The sequence below is a fragment of the Hylobates moloch genome, unplaced genomic scaffold (genome assembly GCF_009828535.3).
Source record: "Hylobates moloch isolate HMO894 unplaced genomic scaffold, HMol_V3 SCAFFOLD_14, whole genome shotgun sequence".
Taxonomy (NCBI): Eukaryota; Metazoa; Chordata; class Mammalia; order Primates; family Hylobatidae; genus Hylobates; species Hylobates moloch.
Genome location: NW_026652289.1, coordinates 9724729 through 9749441, shown reverse-complemented (window position 1 = coordinate 9749441; position 24713 = coordinate 9724729). Strand labels below are relative to the sequence as shown.

General features: G+C 43.6%; 2 protein-coding genes across 4 annotated transcripts in view; both read left to right on the top strand.

Moving 5' to 3' along the window:
• MORC3 (MORC family CW-type zinc finger 3) overlaps positions 1-9783 on the top strand; it is a 55195-nt gene extending 45412 nt beyond the window's left edge. For both annotated transcript variants that reach the window (XM_032174370.2, XM_032174371.2), the window contains 3 exons: positions 2132-3020; positions 5520-5677; positions 8281-9783. In XM_032174370.2, coding sequence (XP_032030261.1) covers positions 2132-3020; positions 5520-5677; positions 8281-8434 — 1201 coding nt within the window. In that variant the 3' untranslated portion in view covers positions 8435-9783. The remainder of the gene's footprint in view (positions 1-2131; positions 3021-5519; positions 5678-8280) is intronic.
• Positions 9784-15144: 5361 nt separating this feature from the next.
• The window catches only part of CHAF1B (chromatin assembly factor 1 subunit B), a 35412-nt gene continuing 25843 nt past the window's right edge, over positions 15145-24713 (top strand). Inside the window, exons 1-5 of one of the 2 annotated variants that reach the window (XM_058427374.1) lie at positions 15145-15262; positions 17275-17485; positions 19157-19359; positions 20719-20851; positions 24232-24349. In XM_058427374.1, coding sequence (XP_058283357.1) covers positions 19234-19359; positions 20719-20851; positions 24232-24349 — 377 coding nt within the window. In that variant the 5' untranslated portion in view covers positions 15145-15262; positions 17275-17485; positions 19157-19233. Of the gene's footprint in view, positions 15263-17274; positions 17486-18464; positions 18543-19156; positions 19360-20718; positions 20852-24231; positions 24350-24713 lie in introns of those variants that run through there. The other variant, XM_032174373.2, reaches the window with a different exon arrangement.

The following is a 24713-nucleotide window of genomic DNA, read 5'->3' as shown; positions in this document are numbered from 1 at the left end:
TGGTAAGAAAAGTAATAGAGTAACTCCAAATTAAACAGGGCAGAGTAAGCAAGAAGTACTTGATAACAGCAAACCAAGGGAAGCTGAAACCTGAGCCTGCTGGAGGATGGTAGAAACCAGTTTACTCCACAGGTCCCTAGAAAGTCTCCTAACTTGGAAGCTCTGGGGACTGCTGAAGGTGGAAGATAGATAGGGGTGAGAACCAGAGGCTTGGTTGGAAACTTAAAGTCGAGACCTCTTTCCAACCTGCAAAGTCTGGCGAGTGCCCTTTCTCTGCCTCCGTCAGAAGATAGGTAATTTACTTTATGGAGCAGTTTTTACTGCTGAAGATGTAGATGAGCAGAATGAAACAGAATGAGTAAGGGAAAGTTTGGATACTGAATGGTCAGAAATCCACCCTTCCCTCCTCACTGGGCTCCAAGAGAGAAGCCTAAATGATGATGGCAGTTTGAGCACCGTTTGAATCACAAGCTCAGCCCTAACTACTGCTAGTCAGTTTCACTCTTAGGTATACGCAGATAGCCCTGGATAGCCACATGTGTCATCTCCCACATGGGACAGCAGACTGAAACAAAGGGAATAGAAGAAAACATTGTGAAATTTATTGGGGGAAAGTGATGTAGACTTGAATAAATAAATCATTTAGAATGAAAAGCTTAACAGTTGGAAGATAGAGAAAGAAGAAAAGATACAGTATCTGTACTGGAAAGCCACCATCTGAATAAGGGAGTTTCAGAATGGGAAGTAGGCACTGGTACGGTGTAGTAAACATAGCTGCCTTCCAGAATGGGAAGTCATACCAGAAAAAATGCATTTCCACTAACTACAGAGCAGAATGTCTGGAAGGAGGGCCACTCAAAGACATAGGATCATGACATTTTTTAACGCAGGGAATAAAAGATTTTTTCAGAAAGAAACAGATTATGTACGTGTAAGAGATGAGGAATTAGAATGGCAGAAACACTTGAACGGCAGATGAAAATGGAATGATGCTTTTAAATTTCTGAGAAAATTTTTCAACCTGGAAGCCTTTGTAACAGTTAAGCTAGCAATAGACTTGAGAGAGAAATAAAGATGTTTTCATCATGCAAAACTTTGCATTTGTTATGTTCTGTGTACCCTTCATTAAGATGCTGTTGCAGGCTGTGCTCCCTCAATATGAGACAGTCCAAAAAAGAGGAAAATCCTTCCTGAGATCTAGGAGGTCCAACACAAGGCCCAAATAGCAAACCAGTACAAATGTTCCTCCAAGTGTGGAAAAAGGCAATCAACTGGTGATAAATAAATGTGAACTATGCACATATTAACATGAATGAACAGGGAATGATGCAAATGAAGAAATTGGGGCAATTTTTAATTCAGATAAAATTGTTTCATATGAAAGGATAAGAAATACTGGTTTGCTTTATGGCTTACCTTTGATCACTGGTTACTGATAAAAATTATTATGGGCAAATGAAAGTGGTGATGCCATTCCCCGAGCTGAAGAATACAAAGAAGGGGCCGGGGTGGGTAGCATTCTGTTCTGGAAATGTGTACATTGAAATGCCTGGAGGTCATCAAATGCAGAGATGTTTGGCAGTAAATAGATCTGGTACTTCAAAGAGAGCTCAGTAGTCCATTGTCTTCATCTGTAAAAAGAGAAAATAATCTCTACTTCATTAAATCAGTGATTGGTACTATACAATGCGTCACTTTAAAAAATGAGCCTGGGTATTTCTTAGTATTTCAAAACTTATAGGCTGGGCACAGTGGCTCATGCGTCTAATCCCAGCACTTTGGGAGGCTGCGGCAGGCAGATTGCTTGAGGTCAAGGAGTTTGAGACCAGCCTGGCCAACATGGGGAATCCCCATCTGTACTAAAAATATAAAAATTAGTTGGACGTGGTGGCGGGTGCCTGTAATCCCAGCTCCTCGGGAGGCTGAGGCAGGAGAATCACTTGAACCTGGAGGCAGAGGTTGCAGTGAGCCAAGACTGTGCCATTGCACTCTAGCCTGGGCGACAGAGTGACACTAATCTCAAAAAACAAAAAAACTGTTATAATACTGCATTTGTTAGAATAATTACTTCAAGGTCATCTATTTTGTCCATATTTTATAATCTTATATTTTATATTAAATTTTTTTTCAGCTTGAAACGGAGGCTTTCTACTCGTTCCTCAATTTTGAATGCAAAGAATCGGAGATTGAGTAGTCAGTTTGAAAATTCAGTTTATAAAGGTGATGACGATGATGAAGATGTCATCATCTTAGAAGAAAACAGTACCCCCAAACCTGCAGTAGATCATGATGTTGACATGAAATCAGAACAGAGTCACGTTGAGCAAGGTGGTGTTCAGGTCGAGCTTGTGGGTGACAGTGAACCTTGTGGCCAGACTGGTTCAACAAGCACTTCATCATCCCGATGCGACCAGGGAAATACTGCAGCTACCCAGACTGAAGTACCAAGTTTAGTTGTTAAAAAAGAAGAAACTGTTGAAGACGAGATAGATGTAAGAAATGATGCAGTGATTCTGCCCTCCTGTGTAGAAGCTGAAGCAAAGATACATGAAACCCAGGAAACCACTGATAAATCTGCAGATGATGCAGGCTGCCAATTACAGGAACTGAGAAACCAGCTACTCCTTGTCACCGAGGAAAAAGAGAATTATAAAAGACAGTGTCGTATGTTTACTGATCAAATCAAAGTGTTACAACAGAGGATACTAGAAATGAATGACAAGTATGTTAAGAAAGAAACTTGCCATCAGTCCACTGAAACCGATGCTGTATTTTTACTTGAAAGTATTAATGGCAAATCTGAAAGTCCAGACCGTATGGTATCTCAGTATCAGCAAGCTTTGGAAGAAATAGAAAGGCTGAAAAAACAATGTAGTGCTTTGCAACATGTAAAGGCTGAATGCAGCCAGTGTTCCAATAATGAGAGTAAAAGTGAAATGGATGAGATGGCTGTGCAGCTTGACGATGTGTTTAGACAACTGGACAAATGCAGTATTGAGAGGGACCAGTATAAAAATGAGGTGAGTTATATCATCCAACGTGTAGTCGTGGAGTCCAGGGCCATTTAAACCTTAAGAAGCTGCCAGTTGGCTGGGCGTGGTGGCTCATGCCTGTAATCCCACCACTTGGGGAAGCCAAGGTGGGTGGGTCAGTCACTTGAGGTCAGGAGTTCGAGACCAGCCTGGACAACATGGTGAAACCCCGTTTCTACTAAAAATACAAAAATTAGCCAGGCGTGGTGGTGGGCGCCTATAGGTCCCAGCTACTTGGGAGGCTGAGGCAGGAGAATCGCTTGAACCCAGGAGGTGGAGGCTGCCGTGAGCCAAGATTGCACCACCACATTCCAGCCTGGGCAACAGAGTGAGACTCTGTCTCAAAAAAAAGCTGCCAGTTGCTAGATTGGAATGCTTTTACTTAAAAATAATTCTGTTCTTATCGAGTGTCTGTTATTCTGCTGGTTCTCAACTGAGGAGAGGGCCTCTTGGAGGCGTATGGAAATGTGTAGGGGCATTTTTGGTTCTTCCAATGTCTTGAGATGTGCATTCCTGAAAAATATTGGGAGTAGCCAGGTATGGTAAATGTCCTGTTCAGAATACCAATATTAACTTAATACCTCATTAATACAGTTAATTATGTTCTTTTTTGGGCATCAGTTCTACTTTTAAGTATAGTTAATACTTTAGTTATGGAGTCATTCATTTTTCTAGATTATGTCTTTCAAGATTCCTGAGAGAAATTGACTTATCCCTTTTACAATCTTTGATTAATATACATATATATATATACTTTTTTTTTTCTTTTTTTTTTTTCTTGAGACTGAATTTCACTCTGTTACCCAGGCTGGAGTGAGTGCAGTGGCCCGATCTCGGCTTACTGCAACCTCCACCTCCCGAGTTCAAGCGATTCTCCTGCCTCAGCGTCCCGAGTAGCTGAGATTACCGCACACGCCACCATGCCCGGCTAATTTTTGTCTTTTTAGTAGAGACAGGGTTTCACCACGTTGGCCAGGCTGATCTCAAACTCCTGACGTCAAGTGATCCACCCATCTTGGCCTCCCAAAGTGTTGGGATTACAGGCGTGAGCCCCCATGCCTGGCCTGAGTTGCTTATGTGCTGACTGTCAGAACTGAGTCATCTGGCTAAAGGGTGCCTGGGAAATGCAGTCTTTATGCATGGGTTCTTTTACTGAGAAAGAAGGAGAAAAACGATAAATACCAGGAGACAAATGATAAATATCAGTAGCCTCTTCATATGCCCCTACTTCAAATTCAGGTAGGTCCTTTTAATCTATTTTATACATTTTTGTGTGTGAGGCCTTTGAAAGGATTTTCCTGCTAAAAAGAGTTTGGGAACCATGGCGTGGTGCTGTGCTGTCTCTTCCTTGGGAATATTTGCTACTCATGCAAACACTAATCTTGATGTCTTGGCTCAGGAGCTGAATGACAAAATACAGATGCTCCTCAACTTATGAGGTGTCAGTCCTGAAAAACCCATCATAGGTTGGAAACAGCATTAACTCCAACATTCATTTAATTACAGCCAACCTCCCAAAATCTTAGCCTAGCCTAACCTACCTTTAAAGTGCTCAGAACACTTGTATTAGCCTACATTTGGGCAAAATCATCTAACACAAAGTCTGGTTTATCACAACCGACTGAGTATATCACGTAATGTATTGAATCTGTGCTGAAAATGAAAAACAGAATGGTTGTATTGGTATGCAAAGTGTGGTTTCTATAGAATGCATATAACTTTCGCACCATCATAAAGTTGGAAAATCATTAAGTCAAACCGTTGTACGTCAGGGACCATCTGTTTATAAAAAGCATAAACTCACTATTGTAACTTAATTATAAGCTGATGAGTATGCAAGAATAAAAAACACTGTGACATTGACATAATTTAGGCATTAGTATCCTGGTTTTTCTGTTTTTTTTGTTTTGTTTTGTTTTGTTTTGTTTTGTTTTGTTTTTTGAGACGGAGCTTCGCTCTTGTTGCCCAGGCTGGAGTGCAATGATGCACTCTCAGCTCACTGCAGCCTCCACCTCCTGGGTTCAAGCAGTTCTCCTGCCTCAGCCTCCCGAGTAGCTGAGATTACAGGCGCCCGCCATCACACCCAGCTAATGTTGTATTTTTTGTAGAGATGGGGTTTCTCCATTTTGGTCAGGCTGGTCTTAAACTCCTGATCTCAGGTGATCTGCCCACCTCGGCCTCCCAAAGTGCTGGGATTATAGGCGTGAGCCACCATGCCGGGCTGGTTTTTCATTTTCTAGGTACCACTTTTTTTTAAATCAAGTGGTAATATGTTGTATTCTCTCAGTGTAAAAAGATGTAGAAGTGAAGCTGTAAACGAATGAAGCCTTGTTTATAGAAAACTACTGGTTTTTCTTTGTGTATTTGTTTTTTGATAGTTGATAATGTTGTCAAGCAGGTTCTCTATATTTCTTAGCTTGAAATTTCACTTTGCCATTAGTATTTTTAAGTTTTACAGTTATAAAGTTCATTTATATTTTTTGTTAGGTTGAATTGCTGGAAATGGAAAAGTCACAAATCCGTTCACAGTGTGAAGAACTCAAAACTGAAGTCGAACAGTTAAAATCTACAAATCAACAGACGGCAGCAGATGTTTCAACTTCAAGTAACATTGAGGAGTCTGTAAATTATATGGATGGAGAAAGGTAATATTAAATGAGGCGTTTTTGTGGGGCTGCAAGTATGGTTAGGATACTATTTATTTTTATCTGCTAGCACCCATCAAATAGATACTGTTCTGTCAAAAGAAGTTATTGTCTGCTGTGACCCTGGTGTTATGATAGATACAAAAGAAGTGATACTTGATTATCCTTCCTTCCCAGTTTCTGACCGTTTAGGTTGTATTTAAGTGGAGTAGGAATTTAGCAGGAATAAAGCATTTGATTGGTCAGAGTGGTTTTAGAATGTTTTTTGAAGGAAAGTAAAAATGGACAAGATATTGAAGAATAGGGGGAATTTGACCATGAGTAGAAGACAGGAGACTTTTACTGAAACTCACTCCTTCAACCTGTTTTTCTTTTACTGTCGTACTTGGTACCATTTCTTTATGGCTTGCTGTCCTTATTTCACTGTATGCTCTCTAATCTTTCAGGAAATCGCAAAATTATTAAAAATTGCCATAGTAGAGATGATATTAGGAAGAAGTCCTATTAAACAAGTAGACAGGCCAGGCGTGGTGGCTCACACTTACAATTCTAGCACTTTGGGAGGCTGAGTTAGGCAGATCACCTGAGGTCAGGAGTTCAAGACCAGCCTGGCCAACATGGTGAAACCCTGTCTCTACTAAAAGTACAAAAATTAGCCGGGAGTGGTGGCAGGTGCCTGTAGTCCCAGCTACTCAGGAGGCTCAGGCAGGAGAATCGCTTGAACTTAGGAGGTGGAGGTTGCAGTGAGCCGAGATTGCGCCACTGCACTCCAGCCTGAGTGACAGAGCAAGACTCTGTCTCAGAACCAGGTGTGGTGCCTCATGTCTGTAATCCCAGCACTTTGGGAGGCCAAGATGGGTGGATCACTTGAGGTCAGGAGTTCGAGACCAGCCTGACCAACATGGTGAAACCCCAGCTCTACTAAAAATACAAAATTAGCTTGGCATAGTGGCGCACACCTGTAATCCCAGCTACTTGGGAGGCTGAGGCAGGAGAATCACTTGAACCTGGGAGAAGGAGGTTGCAGTGAGCCGAGATCGTGCCACCATGCTGTGGCCTTGGCAACAAGAGCAAAACTCCGTCTCAAAAAAAAAAAAGCTGGCATGGGAACGATTAAAGGATTATCAAAGGTCTAGTGGACTCTTACCATAAAAGCTCACAAAAAAAATGCTCAAAATCACATTCTCTGCATTATCAGACTAAGGAAGAACATCTTGATCCCTGCATAGATTTCCACGTGAGAAAAATCAGTATCTAAATTAAATATGGACTTATTATATTATAGTGGAGTAGGGAACAAGAACAACCGTAACACTCATTTTATGTGTTTGCCATAATATTTGAAGCAAAAGCTGCCTTACAGTTTAGGTGTTTATTGCTTAAATACTTTTGGGCATTTTTTAAAAAGTCTAGAATGTTGATATTCATAAACTTGGAAGGCATAATTATCTTAATCTATGATTTCCCAGTGTTTTCAGCAAACCATTGTTCTCTGTAAATGCATGTTAACTTAAGCATGTAATAGGATCAGAGCAGTCCTACAATTATTATTATTATTATTTTTTGGAGACAGAGTCTTGGATCTGATGCCCAGGCTGGAGTGCAGTTGCATAATCTCGTCTCATTGCAACCTCTGCCTCCCAGGTTCAAGCAATTCTCCTGCCTCAGCCTTACCAGTAGCTGGGACTACAGGTGTGCGCCACCACGCCCAGCTACATTTTGTATTTTTAGGGGGAGACGGGGTTTCACCATGTTGATCAGGCTGGTCTTGAACTATTGACCTCAGGTGATCCGCCCACCTCAGCCTCCCAAAGTGCTGGGATTACAGGCATGAGCCACTGTGCCCGGTGTAAAAAAAAAAGCTTCTTTAACATTGTTTAACACAACGTTTTGCAAGCTTATTTGACCACAGAACCTTTTATTACCTCTTATACAACTATGGATATCTTATAGAACATGTTTTAGATAATTCCGGCTAAGCATGGTGGTTCATGCCTGTAATCCCAGCACTCTGAGGTGGGCAGAATGCTTGATTGAGCCCAGGAGTTTGAGACCAGCCTGGGCAATATAGTGAAACCCCACTGCTACAAATAATAATAATAATAATTAACCGGGCATGGTGGTGTGCGCCTGTGCTTCCAGCTACTCGGGAGGCTGAGGTGGGAGAATTGCGTGAACCCTGGAGAGCAGTGGTGCCATCGCAGCTCACTGCAGCCTTGACCTCCTGGGCTCAGGTGATCCCCCACCTCACCCTCTTGAGAAGCTGAGACTACAGGTGCTGTCACCAAGCCCGGCTAATATTTTGTGTTTTTAGTAGAGTCAGGGTTTCACCATGTTGGCCAGGCTGATCTCGAACTCCTGGGCTCCAGCGATCTCCCTCCTTGGCTTCACAAATGCTGGGAATACAGGCATGAGCAAGTGCACCTAACTGATAAAAGTGAATTATTAAAGTAAATTGAGTTCTCTAGGGGAGGTTTTGCTTTTCTTTTTGTTTAATTGTATATTATTCTACAGAGATTTGATTTTGATATTTTACTTTTTAAGGTCTACATGAATCTTAACTTGTAATGCTCATCTAATAAGTTACATATTTGTATTTGCAGCCTTAAACTCCGATCTCTTCGAGTTAACGTAGGACAACTGCTGGCTATGATTGTGCCTGATCTTGATCTTCAGCAAGTGAATTACGATGTTGATGTAGTTGATGAGATTTTAGGACAAGTTGTTGAACAAATGAGTGAAATCAGTAGTACTTAAAGTATATGTTATGTAAGATAAGAAAATATTTGCCCAATTCTTTTGGTTGTACAGCTTTCAAAATATAATTAATTTTGTTTTATAGATATGATAGGCAACAGACTGAAAACCATAATCTTTACTGTATTCTATGCATTCAAATGTGGTCACAAATATTGTGGACACATTATCTTATGTTTTGAAATACCTGTGAATTGTTGGCATTGAGCAGCTGAAGCTAACTCATGACTCTGTTTTGAATGTAAATATTTGTAATTAAGCCTGCACATATTTTTTTATTGCCCTAGAGTACTTAAGTGTTTTTCACCAAGAGCTTTTCAGGTTGCCCCTAAGCTTTGTGCAATTTTTTCTGGTTCCCCAAAGTGTATTTTTCTCTAAGTCGAGGGCTATGCCATAATACAAATGGAAATGTTACCTTTGATTTTCTTATAAAGGAGTTTAAATAGGATTTTTAAATAATGTAGTAACACTCCTAATACAACTGTGGTTATAAGTGAATTGAGCATTAATGTTTCTTTTGTATAAATTCCTATCATGAAATATTTTATTCATGAAAATAAGGTAAGCAAAAACCAACTCCATTTTGCCAGAATTTTCTTGTGCTGAGATTGCCAATCACGGTTAAACACAAAGTGTTTTTATAGAACGAAGAAACAATCTTTAACAGAAAAAAGGTATTGAAATATTAAATGGCCACCAAGTTTACTTTGAAGCCCATTTTTGGCTGTTTTAGTCAGCATGAAGTGGGCATGATGATTTTTTAATATTTCTTTTTGTGAAATTTCCTGTACAGCCTTTTGTAGGATTACTACAGGTTAATGTGAGTTGAGGAAGACAGTCTTTCTCAAACAATACTACATACCTTTTATTATATTACAAACCTAAGTGTTTTATATCCTGGAGTCAAGGAACAAATTTCCTTAGGATTATAGTATTACATGCCATAAAATTCTATGCTTTATTGATCCCATGTTTTGTGCAATTTTAAAGAGATGGCTTTCTATTAAGTATAAACTATGTATATATAAGAACCATATTTTCCACAACTAAAATGTGCATTATTTTTTCCAAAGTTTTATCATTGCTATTTATTTTTACCTTTGTTTTTGAACATTCAATCCGTTCATTTTGTATGTATGTTTAATACGTGTCGGTCATATACAGTATTGGATTTTTACTGTATAGTAATTCTGGAAAGAGCAAATAAATGAAGATTGTTTTTATTTGCCTGATAGAGTAATTGAAAGTGTATTTTTGGTATGAAGCTGGTTTTCTGTCACAATTGTAATTTCCCAAATTTTAAAATATCTTGTAATAAAATAAAAATATATGATGGCTAACTGTTCAAATGCTACTTTTAAAGACTTAATATTAACCTCAAATTATTTTAAAACTAAAAATGTATTCATTAGACCCTCAACTTGAGCTCATTTTAACTACTTTAATTGCAGGTTATGTTTTGAAGACTGTTTCCATTAAGACTGAGGCTGAGCTCCTCTTTCCTCAGAGTATGTGTATTCTGTTTTCAAAAGCCTTTTCTCAGCCTGGCACGGTGGCTCACGCCTGTAATCCCAGCACTTTGGGAGGCCGAGGCGGGCGGATCACCTGAGGTCGGGAGTTCCAGACCAGCCTGACTAACATGGAGAAATGCCGTCTCTGCTAAAAATACAAAATTAGCCGGGCGTGGTGATGCATGCCTGTAATCCCAGCTACTCGGGAGGCTGAGGCAGGAGAATCACTTGAACCTGGGAGGTGGAGGTTGCAGTAAGCCGAGATTACACCATTGCACTCCAGGCCTGGGCAACAAGCGTGAAACTGTCAAAAAAAAAAAAAAAAAAAAAAAAAAAAAAAGACTTTTCTTTGTATAAATCATTTACTCTAGAGAAACCTTGCCTAAATAATAGCAGCTATGTAAATCATGTGTAAGTTTTGTGAATATCTAACTCATGCAGTGATTCTTTTTGCAATTTGCTATTTTTCCCTTCCTTTTGGCCAGCTTCTGTATGTATTCTTGCAAAAATATTTCCTGTAGCTATCTGGCTTGATGGGAAAATTAATCATGGGATTAGTAAGAGAAACTTGCTTGCTAAATTGATTCTTTGGAACCACTTAGATATTTTTTGCTCTTTATGAAGATATTGAAGTATTGCCAACATATGAGACTTCGAAAATGTGGCTAACAGTTTCAGACAGAACAACTGTTGTTTAACAGAACAATGTGGCCTTTCATGATGTATGTACCTTTCTCATTTGTTGCGTGTGGGGGACAGTATTGCTTCAACTAACGTTTATTACTTTAAAACACGACAGGTATGAGGAAGTAAACCAAAACAGTCCACAGTCTTCAAACAGGACCTAGGGTGGCAAAATCAGTGAAAGCTGAGTGAGCACACAGAGCAGGAGGGCATGGCACGTCCCTGTGTGCTTCCTTTGGGCCTCAAATTCTTCATGTTGCAGGTCCAGTTGGTGACGCTGCCTGTGATCTCAGACGCTTGATTCTTGCTGTCACATAAGACCTCTTAAACTTGGGTCATACATCATTGAGGAATCATTTAAGTTCTCACCTCTGGCTGCATAGTAGAATTACTTGGGGAGTTTTTTAAACTCCCAGTCAGGCTGCACCTCATGTTAATTAAGTCAGTGTCCTTGGGGTTAGACCCAGATAACAGTATTTTTCAAGGCCTCCCAGGTTAATTCCAGTGCACCGTCAGAGCCAAGTACTGTGGAGCTGTGTCTTCTGTTGAATATTTGTAAATGTTGAACTTGAGTGGTTTATGAAACAAACGGGATTAGCATATCCACTTTCTCACTGGGGCAAGCAGGGGGAGGGAGGGGAAGCAGAGTGGTGCCCCTGGTAGAGATGTAAATGAACAGTGAAAAGACTTTCTCCACGGCCTCTAAAGGTAACCACTATTGGCTTTTGTGTGCATACATGCACACATTCATGTGTATGTATTTTATTTACATTAGATTGCATATATTGGTATCGATATTTAGACAATGGGATTATACCATATAATCCATAACTAAACATTTCCATATCATTCTTTCAAAAGGCTTAAGTAACATTTCATCATAGGAATATGCTCCTAATGGTTACTTACTTATATACTTTTCGTTAGAAAGAATATACTGGCTGGGCGCAGTGGCTCATGCCTGTAATCCCAGCACTTTGGGAGGCCAAGGTGGGTGGATCATGAGGTCATGAGATCGAGACCATCCTGGCCAACGTGGTAAAACCCCATCTCTACTAAAAATGCAAAAATTAGCTGGGCGTGGTGGTGGGCTCCTGTAATCCCAGCTACTTGGGAGGCTGAGGCAGGAGAATCACTTAACGCCAGGAGGCAGAGGTTGCAGTGAGCCGAGATCACACCACTGTACTCCAGACTGGCGACAGAGCGAGACTCCGTCTTAAAAAAAAAAAAAAAGTGTACTGTGAAGATTAATACATACCACACATGATTCTCCGATTACATCCAGAGTGTAAATTGTTAACAGTGAATATTGATAGGTCAAAGAATGTATGCCATGTACATTTAAATATTGCCATCCAAAAAAAGTTGCAGAAATTTATACTTATGACGAGTAATAAATATGAGTGTTTTCCTCAAAGTCTCTCAAACTTTTGCTAATTTGATATGTGAAAATATGACAGCTGACATTTGTCTCAGTCCTTATGTTGGCCATTTTAATTTTCTGTGTTCTATACGTGTTCTTTATCTATTCTTTTCTACTGGGTTCTTGTCTTCTTGCTGTAAAGAAGCTGAAAGCTTGTGTTAATTTGGCCACACACCACCCAAAAACTGCCCAGACACACTACCCATTTCTTCCTATTTTAGAAAGTCCACAGTAGGTTGTCTTTTTTTTTTTTTTTTTTTTTTGAGACAGGGTTTGATTCTGTTGCCCAGGCTAGAGTGCAGTGGTGTGATCATGGCTTACTGCAGCCTCAACCTCCAAGGCCCAAATGCTCCTCCTGCCTCAGCCTCCCGAGTAGCTGGCACTAGAGGCGTGCACCACCATGCCCAGCTAATTTTTCTATTTTTTGTAGAGACAGGGTTTCGCCATGTTGCCCAGGCTGGTCTCAAGCTCCTGGACTCGAGCAATCCACCCTTCTGGGCCTCCCAAATTGTTGGGATTACAGGCATTTGAGCCACCGCACCTGACTGGTTAAGTCCTATTTTGTGCAGTGTCTCGTAAATGGGGACTCACTGAAGTGGCTTGAAAATCTAAATAGAATCCTATCTGCATTAATGTTGGTCACAGCTCACAAAATGAATGCTATTAATATCTGATTGGCGTAGAGGAAAAAATAAATGTGTTGCTTTTTAGAATTGTTTATTGATCACAGAGTTAACTTTCATATACTAGCCTGTAGGAAGAAAGTCTGGTTAAGAGTTAACAAGAAACCTTTTAGAGCCACAATTTCTTAAGAGAGTCATCAGGACTCAATGTCTTGGTAACAAGACAGAATAAATTTAAATTTGAATATAAAGGACTTTTACCCCAACCTGGCTAACAATGTTTAGCTTATGTATGTGCTTGATAATGTGAATATCTAGAATTTGGCTGTAGTTTTTTTTTTTTTTTTTTTTTTGACAAGGTATCATTCTGTTGCCCAGGCTGGAGTGCAGTGGCATGATCATAGTTCACTGCAGCCTCAACCTCTCAGGCTCAAGTGATCCTCCCACCTCAGCCCCCACGAGTAGCAGGAACTACAGGCACATGCCACTGCGCCCAGCTAATTTTTGAAGATTTTGTAGAGACTGGATTTGCCATGTTGCCCAGGCTGCTCCAACTTCTGGCCGGAAGCAATCTGCCCGCCTCGGCCTCCCAAAATGCTGGGATTACAGGCGTGAGCCATCACGCCCAGCTGGCTGTATCTTCATAACAAAATGTAATGGTGTTTTATATTCACAAAGGAGTCAAGTCTTCCTAACCTCCCATGGGGTTCCTGTTGGAAGTGAGGCTCTTGGTTTGTACTGTGATCTGAACGAAGACTGAATTAAGGTAATTTGAGTATAGAATTTTTTTTATTCTAGGCAATTGTCCCTTGTTTTGTGACTCCCTTGGTGGGAATCTCTCTCAAAATGTGATATTCATGGAGGCAATTGAGGTACCAGCAAGCTTGTCCAACCCGCCTTGCTTGGTTGATTTTTTTTAGGTTTTTTTTTTTCCCCAGGCTGGTCTCAAGAACTTCTGGGCTCAAGGGATCTGCTCACCTTGGCCTCCCAAAGTGTTGGGATTACAGGCATGAACCACTGCTTCTGGCCTTAAAAAAATATGTATTTTTTGAGACAGGCTCTTGCTTTGTCACCCAGGCTGGAGTAGCAGTGGCGCGATCACGGCTCACTACAGCCGCAACCTCCCGGGCTCAGGTGATCCTCCCACCTCAGCCTCCTGAGTAGCCAGGACCACAGGCACACACCACTATGCCCAGCTAATTTTCGTATTTTTTGTGGAGATAGATTTTTGACTTGTTGCCCAGGCTGGTCTCAAATTCCTGGGCTCAAGCAATGCACTCCCCCACCTCTTAACCTCCTAAAGTGCGGGGATTACAGGAATGAGCCCTAATTTATGGTTTTTTTTGTTTGTTTGTTTTTCTGTACTCTGTATACTCCAGGGTATTTCAGATGTAAGGTGTTTCAATACATCTAATAAATTTCCTGGTCTAGACTTGGTGACAGCCATTTCTCCAAAAGCTCTGCTTCATTTTGTGGGAAATGCTATTTGAAGATCATAATCTAGGCACAGGTATAGTCATTGTTTCTAGTTAGGCCATTTCTTTTTCTTCTTCTTCTTTTTTTTTTTTTTTTGAGATAGGTCTTGCTCTGTTGCCCAGGCTGGAGTACAATACCATAGTCATAGCTCATTACAGCCTCAAACTCCTGGGCTCAAGTGCTTCGCCTTCCTCAGCCTCCCAAGTAACTGGGACTATAGGTGCATGCCACCATGCCTGGCTGATTTTTTTTTTTCTAGATACAGAGTTTTGCTATGTTGCCCACACTGGTCTTGAACTCCTGGGCTCAAGTGATCCTCCTGCTTCAGCCTCCCAAAGTGTTGGTATTACAGGCATAAGCCACTGTGCCTGATCTAGTTTGGGCATTTCTAGGCCTTTTTAGTGGACTGAACTAAAAGAGACTATAAATATAGTCTCTTCTGCTGAAAATCTGGGTTCCTAACCACATTACGTATTTGCTCTTCCCAATGTATACATAAATACATAGGTATGCATATGTGTAACAATACCAATATTTTCTAGCCATAGTATGACTGAAGGTAACCTTTCTTTGGGGTAGTATAAAATTTCTGTGTTTGCCAATCACTTGAAATAATAACTCCTTCTTGTGTGCATCACACACATCCATGTTGCTGCCTGTGTCAGTCAGTGTAGAGTTCTCCAGAAAAACAGAGCCCAATATGATAGATGCAAGAGATTGATCAGGAGGAGTGGCTTAAGTGGTTATGGAGGCTGAGAAGTCCGATGATCTGCTGTCTGCAAGATGGAGACCCAAGAAAGCTAGTGGTATATCTTAGTCCCACTCCAAACCCTGAGAACCAGGGACACCAATGGCCTAAGTCCTGGAGTCGAAAGGCCTGAGAACCAGGAGCTCTGATGTTTGAGGGTGGAAAAGGATGTCCCAACTCAAGAAGAGACAGAATTTGCCCTTCCTGTACTTTTTGTTCTTTTCAGACTCAACAGGTTGGATGATGCCCCTGATACTGCCCAGGTTGGTGAGGGAGGATCTTCTGTTCTCATTCTACTGATTCAAATGCTAAAGTCTTCCAGAAGCACCCTCATAGTCAGAAATAATGTTGACCATCTATCGGGTATGTCTTAGCCCAGGCAAACTGACGCATAAAATTAGCTATCACAGTCAGTATTTCTTTTGGATTACTGAGTAGAATACCGTGGTATGAATATGGCACAGTCTGATTACCTTTTCTCCTGTGGGTGGACATTTGGTGTCTTTCCAGTTTGGGGCTATTAGGAATAATGATTCTTGTATGAGTTTGCTTTTGTTTTCCTGATACATATGCCAAGGAGTGGAATTGTTGAGTCATGGGGTAGGCATATCATTAAATTTATTAGACACTGCTAAACAGTTTTCTAAAGTATTTACATCAGTTTACACTTCCACCAGTAGTGTGCCAGAGGTCCTGTTGTTCTCAATCTCCTGTATTGATTTCTGTCATTTCTCCTATTTTTCTTTTTTTTTTTTTCTCAGACTGAGTCTGTTTCTATCGCCCAGACTGGAATGCAGTGGCATGATCATGGCTCACTGCAACCTCCGCCTTCTGGGTTCAAGTGATTCTAGTGCCTCAGCCTCTGAGTAGCTGAGATTACAGGCGCCACCATGCCTGGCTATTATTATTATTATTTATTTATTTATTTATTTTTGAGATGGAGTTCTGCTCTTGTCGCCCAGGCTGGAGTGCAATGGCGCAATCTCGGCTCACTGCAATCTCCGCCTCCCAGGTTGAAATGATTCTCTGGCCTCCCTCCTGAGTAGCTGGGATTACAGGTGCCTGCCACCGCACCTGACCTATTTTTTCTATTTTTAGTAGAGATGGGGTTTCACCATGTTGGCCAGGCTGGTCTCAAATTCCTGACCTCAAGTGATCCGCCCGCTTCAGCCTCCCAGAGTGCTGCGATTACAGGCGTGAGCCACTACGCCTGACTTCTCCTAATTTTCTTATTCTGATATTTTCTCAACATTTTTTTCCAACCCTGTACTGAACTTTGTATTTCTGTTATCAAAGCTTTTTTTTTGAGACAGAATCTCACTCCGTCGCCCAGGCTGGAGTGCAGTGGTGCCATCTCAGCTCACTGCAACCTCCGAGTCCCGGGTTGAAGCGATTCTCTTGCCTCAGCCTTCTGAGTATCCTGAGTAGCTGGGATTACAGGCACACACTACCACTCTGTATAGTTTTTGTATTTTTATGGAGAAGGGTTTTTGCCATGTTGGCCAGGCTGCTCTGGAACTCCTAGCCTCAAGCAATCTGCCTGCTTTGGCCTCCCAAAGTGTTGGGATTATAGATGTGAGCCACCATGCCCGGCTCAGATTTTGATTTTAGAATGTTCACACTTACAAATGCAAATTAAAATGCGTTGAGAAGTTTTTTTCGAAGCTGAGTTAAGAGTTAGTCCCTTTATATCAATTTTCGTTATTAAAAAGTTCTCAGGAACCAAATAACATTGGTCCCCTTAAATTGAGGCAGTTCTGCTCAAAATGGATGCTTGGGGCCCAAGCTGAACGTCAGTGGTTGTTGAGGAATCTAGTTAGAATTGTGTTATAGGAATTCCTTTTTTTTTTTTTTTTTTTTGAGACAGAGTCTCGCTCTCTCCCCCAGGCTGGAGTGCAGTGGCACGATCTCGGCTCACTGCAAGCCCCACCTCCCGGATTCACGCCATTCTCCTGCCTCAGCCTCCCGAGTAGCTGGGACTACAGGTGCCCGCCACCACGTCCAGCTAATTTTTTGTATTTTTAGTAGAGACGGGGTTTCACCATGTAAGCCAGGATGGCCTCCATCTCCTGACTTCGTGATCCGCCTGCCTCGGCCTCCTAAAGTGCTGGGATTACAGGCGTGAGCCACCGCGCCCAGCAGGAATTCTTTATTCCAACATTTGTGGTGCAAACTTTGAGGTTTTGAGCAAATACTTTTTTTTTTTTGAGAAAATATTTGACAGCCCAGGGCCTCTCTCTAGAGCCGCATCCCCTGCCCGTGTTGGCTCTTCAAGTTGGCACTGAAGTCAATCTCTAAAATGTTCGCCAAGAAAGCCAACTCCTTCATGTACTTTTAGTACTTAAAACATGTGTTTTTATCTTTTAAATCCACAGTTCAGAGTCGTGACACTTCAAGAGGTGGGCAGATTATTCATTTGTGAATGAACAGCATTTATGAGAAATTTGGAGAAATTTGATGTTTGAGAGACACGAAGAATCCCGAGCTTTCCAAAACAGACTGATGGTCACACTCACCGGGGAGTTTATGAAAATGCAAGCCCCTGGAGCACGGGCCTCTGCTGGATGTTTGGAATCATGGGGCTGGGTAGGGCCAGGAATCTGTACTTTTAGAACAGCCAGATTATCTAAAGTATATAGTCATTTCCAGTCCAAGCTCTGTAAATCCTGGAGAGAAAAATCTAAAAACTGCATATCCGGATTATGTTATTCTAGCTTCCTGTAGAAATCAGGCTTCAAGGAGCATATGGCCATTCTTATCAACATGAGACACGGATTTGTAGGCAATTTCTGTACCTTTCATAAAGCTGGCTAAAAGCATCAGCCAGTATTTATATAAGAATCCATGTCTGTTCTTTTTTTCCAAAAATCCTAGAGCAGTTGGCTCCTCAGATAAACCTGTGTGTTTCTTTTATCCAGTAAAAGCAGCGCATCCAGAGGTATTTGTTTCCTGGCCTTCTGCGAAGCCCACAGATAAATTAGGTCTCATTTGGAAATGTCCCATTTCAAAAAGTCTGCGGTATCTATCTCTGCCTACCGATTGATTTACAGCCTCACTTTAAAATGTTAGTCTGTTCTTAAAAAGGGTTTATAACTGCATCTACTATAATAATAAAATGTAAGCAATCTTGCGCTAGGTACTGAACAATTTCATAGCTTTGAACTCTCCAAAATGTTCTAGAAGCCAATATAGAAAACCCAGAAATCTCAGTTTTTGTTTGCAGAAGGGGCAAGAGAACCGGTTGTGTTCGCCCTCCAAATGCCCAGCGCCAGCATAGGGTCGCTCTAACACACAGCCCAGGCTCTGTAAACGTTTGCTAAAAGAACGAATCAACAAGGAATAAGTAATGGATAATAATAATAATAAGTAATACGAATCCATTCTTCCTGCGGTCGTGGGTCTGGCAGGCACAAATTCCGGCCAGGATTCCGACCCCAGGGCCAGAGCAGGACTCGCCTTGGCTCCTAGAAGTGGGCGGGGATTCCCTGGGGTGCCGCCCACGTCGGGCGGGACCTGAGGGGCGCTGGAGGGGCGGGGCATCCATGAGGTCCCGCCCATGCGGGGGGCGGGGCCTGCGGCGCGCGGGAAGCGGCGCTCGCTGCGCGGGAGGTGATGGTGCCTCTGACTGTCCGGGTCCCTGCAGGTACGGCTTCCCGGGGCTGGCCCGGGCAGCTCTGCGGCTCTTTTGGTCGCGTCTGTCCGGGGCCAGAGGCCCTCGCCGAGGGCGGGCCCCTGGGCCCCGGGATAGCTCCGGAGCGGCGCGCGTTGGGGCGGCGGGGCCCCGTCCACCCCCGGCCGCGCGCGGCCTCCTCCCGGCGGCCTCAGTCTCGGCTTCCCAGGCCCAGCGCCCGGTCCCTGGGAAAGGCGGGGTTCTCCTCTCGCCTCGCCGCCCAGATCCCCTACCCCGTTTGGCCCCCTCTTCCGGGAGGCTCCTCCCGGGGCGGGCCCCTCCCTGGGCTCTCAGGGCGCGCCCCTAGCCCCTACTAAGCGGGGACAGGCCGTGCAGACGGCCAGGGCCCCTAGGTAGCCTTTACCTGGGTGTTTCGTTGTGCTTTTCTGGATGTAGCGGCGTATCATAAACTTGTGGATGTCAGGACCCAGCGAAGCATTTTAGGTGGAGCTAGCAAGGTGTTATTGTCAGATGGTAACGTTAACATCCTTTCCCAATGCAGTGTGCATTTTAAATGGCTCCTGGCCCCTATTCAGCGCTCAATAACCCTTTGCTGCTGTTAACACTGTTGTTTAATCCATCACCAGCATTTTGCAGCTTTCTTCTGTCTTGAAGAAGTAGAACGGTGCCCGAGAAACGTTTTGCCCCTTGGAGACTCAGGAGGATGAAAGTCATCACTTGTGAAATAGCCTGGCACAACAAGGAGCCCGTGTACAGCCTGGACTTCCAGCATGGGACGGCTGGGAGGATCCACAGACTGGCGTCTGCCGGCGTGGACACTGCTGTCAGGGTAAACTGGGGCAGAGATAGACATCCGGGAACACTGCTTGAAGCAATAGTTTTCATTCTTTTATTTAAAACCAATGTCAGCTGGGGGCGGTGGCTCACGCCTGTAATCCCAGTGCTTTGGGAGGCTGAGGTGAGAGGATCACTTGAGTCCAGGAGTTTGACACCAGCCTGGGCAACAGCCAGAAATGAAAAAGTACTGGGACGTGGCAGTGTGCAGCTGTAGGTGCAGCTACTTGGGAAGTTGAAGTGAGAGGATCGCTTGAGCCTAGGAGTTTGAAGCAAGCAACGATCACTCCACTGCACTCCAGCCTGGGTGACAGAGCCAGACCCTTCTCTTAAGTAAATGAATGAATGAATTAACATATGTCAATAAACTCAAACTACTTTGTCATCTAGCCCAGAATGCTAAATTTCCAGGGCCTGTGGTGAACAATGAAAGCAAAAGACAGCTGCTTTCTTTCTTTTTTTTTTTTTTTTTTTTTTTGAGACGGAGTCTTGCTCTGTTGCCCAGGCGGGAGTGCAGTGGTGCAATCTCGACTTACTGCAACCTCTGCCTCCCAGGTTCAAGCTATTCTGCCTCAGCCTCCCAAGTAACTGGGACCACAGCTGCTCATCACCATACCTGGCTAATTTTTGTATTTTTAGTAGAGATGGGGTTTTACCATGTTGGCCAGGCTGGTCTCAAACTCCTGACCTCAGGTGATCCACCCACCTTGGCCTCCCAAAGTGCTGGGATTACAGGCCTGAGCCACCATGTCCGGCTCTGCTTTCTTGTTTGATTCATTTTCCCTAGATTATTGTAACTGGACGTTCATTGTTTTGGGATCCTGATCCTGATTCCTATAGGGTAACAAGTTGCTCTAGAAAGAAGGCAGAGGGGGACAGTAGACATTTATGTTTTAGATAGGGAGTTCTTTGATTTTATGTTTCAAAAGAAAAACTAAATTTTCTTTCTGAAAATGAGCATAGTGGTTTTTTTTTTTGTTTTTGTTTTTTTTTTTGAGACAGGGTCTTACTCCGTCGCCCAGGCTGGAGTGCAGTGGCCTGATCTTGGCTCAGTGCAGCCCTGACCTCCGGGGCTCAAGTGATCCTCCCTCTTCAGCCTCCCGGGTAACTGGAACTACATGCATGTGCCATCACACTTGGCTAATTTTTTAAATTTTCTGTAGAGACTAGGTGTCACTATGTTTCCAGGCTGGTCTCAAACTCTCAGCCTCAGGTGATTTACCCATCTCGGCCTCCTAAACTGCTGGGATTACAGTTGTGAGCCACCGCACCCAGCCCATAGTATTGTTTTAATACAGACAGTATAATATGTGCCCATTCCATGTTTTTCAAATGAATGTGTTGGTATCGACAGATCTGGAAGGTAGAAAAGGGACCAGATGGAAAAGCCATTGTGGAATTTTTGTCCAATCTTGCTCGTCATACCAAAGCCGTCAATGTTGTGCGTTTTTCTCCAACTGGGGAAATTTTAGCATCGGGAGGAGATGGTGAGTATTGCTGTCCTTCAGAGATTCTTCAGGAACCAGATAGATACCTGTGTGTCTTGTGTCAGATAGTGAGATTTGAGCTGGATATGCCTTTTTTTTTTTTTTGAGATAGAGTTTCGCTCTTGTTCCCCAGGCTGGAGTGCAGTGGTGCAATCTCGACTCACTGCAACCTCCGCCTCCTGGGTTCAAGCGATTCTCCTGCCTCAGCCTCCTGAGTAGCTGGGATTACAGGCGCCCGCCACCCCGCCTGGCTAATTTTTTTTTTTGCGTTTTTAGTAGAGACAGGGTTTCATCATGTTGGTCAGGCTGATCTCGAACTCCTGACCTCAGGTGATCTACCTGCCTCGGCCTCCCAAAGTGCTGGGATTACAGGCGTGAGCCACTGCGCCTGGCCTGGATATGCTTTTTAGTTCAGCTGTGGCTGACCCTCTCAATCTGTCATTTAGGTAGTTCAGTAAAATACTGTTCTAGGGAATGTGGTAGAGTCGGGGAGGGAGGACAGCAAGGTGAAACCAGGAACACCTGTTTGAAAACAGCTGCTTTCCTGCTAGCTCCCACCAGGCTCTTCCAAGACAAGATGGAAAGGCACTTACCATTCTGTCACATCCTAAGCAAGGCGATTGTTCTGGTTTTGTTTGATTGTTAGTTTAACATCTGTGGTGATCAGAGTCAGTTCTGTGTCTCTGTGTAATTAATTAATTGGCTTTAGGACTGTGTTATTAATTAATTGGCTTTGGGAGTTTATTTTTTTTTTAGACAGTCTCACTCTGTCACCTAGGCTGGAGTGCAGTGGCACAATCTTGGCTCACTGCAACCTCCGCCTCCCAGGTTCAAGCAATTCTCCTTGCCTCAGCCTCACGAGTAGCTGGGATTACAGGCGCCCGCCACTACCCCCGGCTAATTTTTGTATTTTTAGTAGAGATGGGGTTTCGCCGTGTCAGCCAGGCTGGTCTTGAACTCCTGAGCTCAGGCAATCCACCTGCCTCGGCCTCCCAAAGTGCTAGGATTACAGGCGTGAGCCACTGTGCCCGGGCTATTTGGGCATGAATTCTAAAGTGGGATATGAAAGAATTCAGCAATGGCCAAGTTCCTCATGGAGGGGTGCCGTGCTCAGAAGTGCAGCGTGCCCTCCCACTGGCCCCTCTTCAGTGGGCCCTGAGTAGCTTCTCGTGTTTGATCTCCCTGTAAGAAAAGCAGTAGCTGAAAAGCACATAAGCTGCCAACACTGTGGAAACCCCTGTGATGCTCCCTTTCTTCACAGTGACATACTTCTTTTTTTTTTTTTTTTTTGAGACGGAGTCTTGCTCTGTCGCCCAGGCTGGAGTGCAGTGGCGCAATCTCGGCTCACTGCAAGCTCCACCTCCCGGGTTCACGCCATTCTCCTGCCTCAGCCTCTCCGAGTAGCTGGGACTACAGGAGCCCGCCACCACGCCTGGCTAATTTTTTGTATTTTTTAGTAGAGACGGGGTTTCACCGTGGTCTCGATCTCCTGACCTCGTGATCCGCCCGCCTCAGCCTCCCAAAGTGCTGGGATTACAAGCGTGAGCCACCGCGCCCGGCCCATACTTCTTATAATACCCATAGTGGCCTCTGAAACGCTCCAGCAGTGCCCGTCGGGATAAGATCCCGCATCGGCACCCAGCTGGGCAGCTCCTCTGGTTTGACATCCGTGTGTTTTCTCCCATTCCCTGCTGTGACTGATGCTGCTTTGGAGTCCTAGTGTCTGCAGTGCCGGGCTGCTGGAGGGTGCTGGGGAGGGAGCATACTGGGAGTGTCATTAATGAATGGCCTTGTGATTTGTGCTTGCTTGTTTGGTGGGAATAGATTGATTCTTGCTTTCTGCCTGTGCTTAAATGGGATAAAACTATATGGAAAAAGTAAACCAGGCTGGGCGCGGTCACTCACACATGTTGTAATCCCAGCACTTTGGGAGGCTGAGGTGGGCAGATCACCTGAGGTCAGGAGTTAGAGGCCAGCCTGACCAACATGGAGAAACCTCGTCTCTACTAAAAATACAAAATTAGCAGGGTGTGGTGGTGCATGCCTGTAGTCCCAGCTATTCGGGAGGCTGAGGCAGGAGAATCGCCTGAACCCGGGAGGTGAAGTTTGCGGTGAGCCAAGATCGCACCATTGCACTCCAGCCTGGGCAGTAAGAGTGAAACTCTGTCTCAAAAAAAAGAAAAAAGAAAAAAAAAGAATGGGAATGCGTATGTCCTCACAACCTCATTCATTCACTCTCCTGCTGTGCACATTCCTAAAAGGGAAGCTAAGGGATGGTCAGAAGGTTACGTGGTAATCGTAGAGTCAGAATGTGGGGAGTTATTGGACTCAGACAATGGGTGACCTCAGGCTAAAGTACCTGATATCTATAATGATATTAATAGCTGACACTTACATGGGGCTTACTATCTGCCAGCCATTGTGTTGTAAGTGTGTTATACACATTGACCAATTTAATCCTCACAATAGCCTATGAGGTAGATACATTGTTATCCCCATTTTTGAGACAGGGTCTTGCTCTGTCACTCAGGCTAGAGTGCAGTGGCAAGATCAGGACTCACTGCAGCCTCCACCTCCTGGGCTCAAGTGATCCTCCCACCTCAGCCTCCTGCATAGTGGTACCAGAGGTGTATGCCGCCACACCTGGCTAATTTTTTTGATTTTTAGTAGAGACAAGGTCTTGCTCTCTTGCCCAGGCTGGTCTTGAGCTCCTGGGCTAAAACAACCCTTCCATCTCAGCCTCCCAAAGTGCTGGCATTACAGGTGTGAGCCACCCCACCCTGCCTCTTATCCCCATTTACAGGTGAGGAAACTGAGACATCAAGATGCTAAGTGACTTGCTGAAGGTTTCTCAGCTAGGAACATTTGCCAACCCTTGCACTGGGGGTTCTTTGCTGTTTTGTTTTTCTATTCAGCTATTTATAGGTTATGCCTTCAGATTTGTTAACATAGCCAGTCATTTTGCAGTGGCATTTGCTGGCCTAGGGACCCTTCTGTTTAAGGTGATTTTGTATAGCTCTGATCTATTATGAATTTGATTTTGGAGTTTTAGCTCAGAAGGCAATTTGCCTACTTTCCCTGTTGAAATGCTTGGAAGTAAATCATCCTGGCCATAGTGTCCACAGAACAGCATAAATGTTGTTTTAATACCCTAAAAATCCTGACGTGCGGCTAATTTTTTTGTATTTCTAGTAGAGACAGTTAGCCAGGATGGTCCCGGGAGGCAGAGGTTGCAGTGAGCCAAGATCGCGCCACTGCACTCCAGCCTGGGTGACAGGGTGAGACTCCATCTCAAAAAAAAAAAAAAAAAAGAAAAGAAAAATCCTGACATGAAGGAGTGTGGGTGAAGCGTGGATCACTGTTACTGAATCGCCCCGCAGATGCTGTCATCCTGTTGTGGAAGGTGAATGATAACAAGGAACCGGAGCAGATAGCTTTTCAGGATGAGGACGAGGCCCAGCTGAACAAGGAGAACTGGACGGTTGTGAAGACTCTGCGGTAACTTGGGAGGGACCGTGGCAGTGATCTCTCTTTACGATGAGTGCATTAAATGGAATATACCTTTTGACTTTTTTTTTTTCTTTTCTTTTGAGATAGGGTCTCATTGTCGCCCAGGCTGGAGTGCTGTACTGTGATCACAGTACACTGCAGCCTTGACTTCCCAGGCTCAAGTGGTCCTCTCACCTCCCAAATAGCTGGGACTACAGGTGCATGCTACCGTGCCCTGCTAATTTTTAAATTTTTTGTGGAGACAGGGTCTCACTATGTTGCCCAGGCTGGTCTAATTTAGAAGTGTTATTTATGTGAAACAGTCCTAAGACAATAGTTTTAAAGGATGAAAGCATAATTAAAATGGATTTTC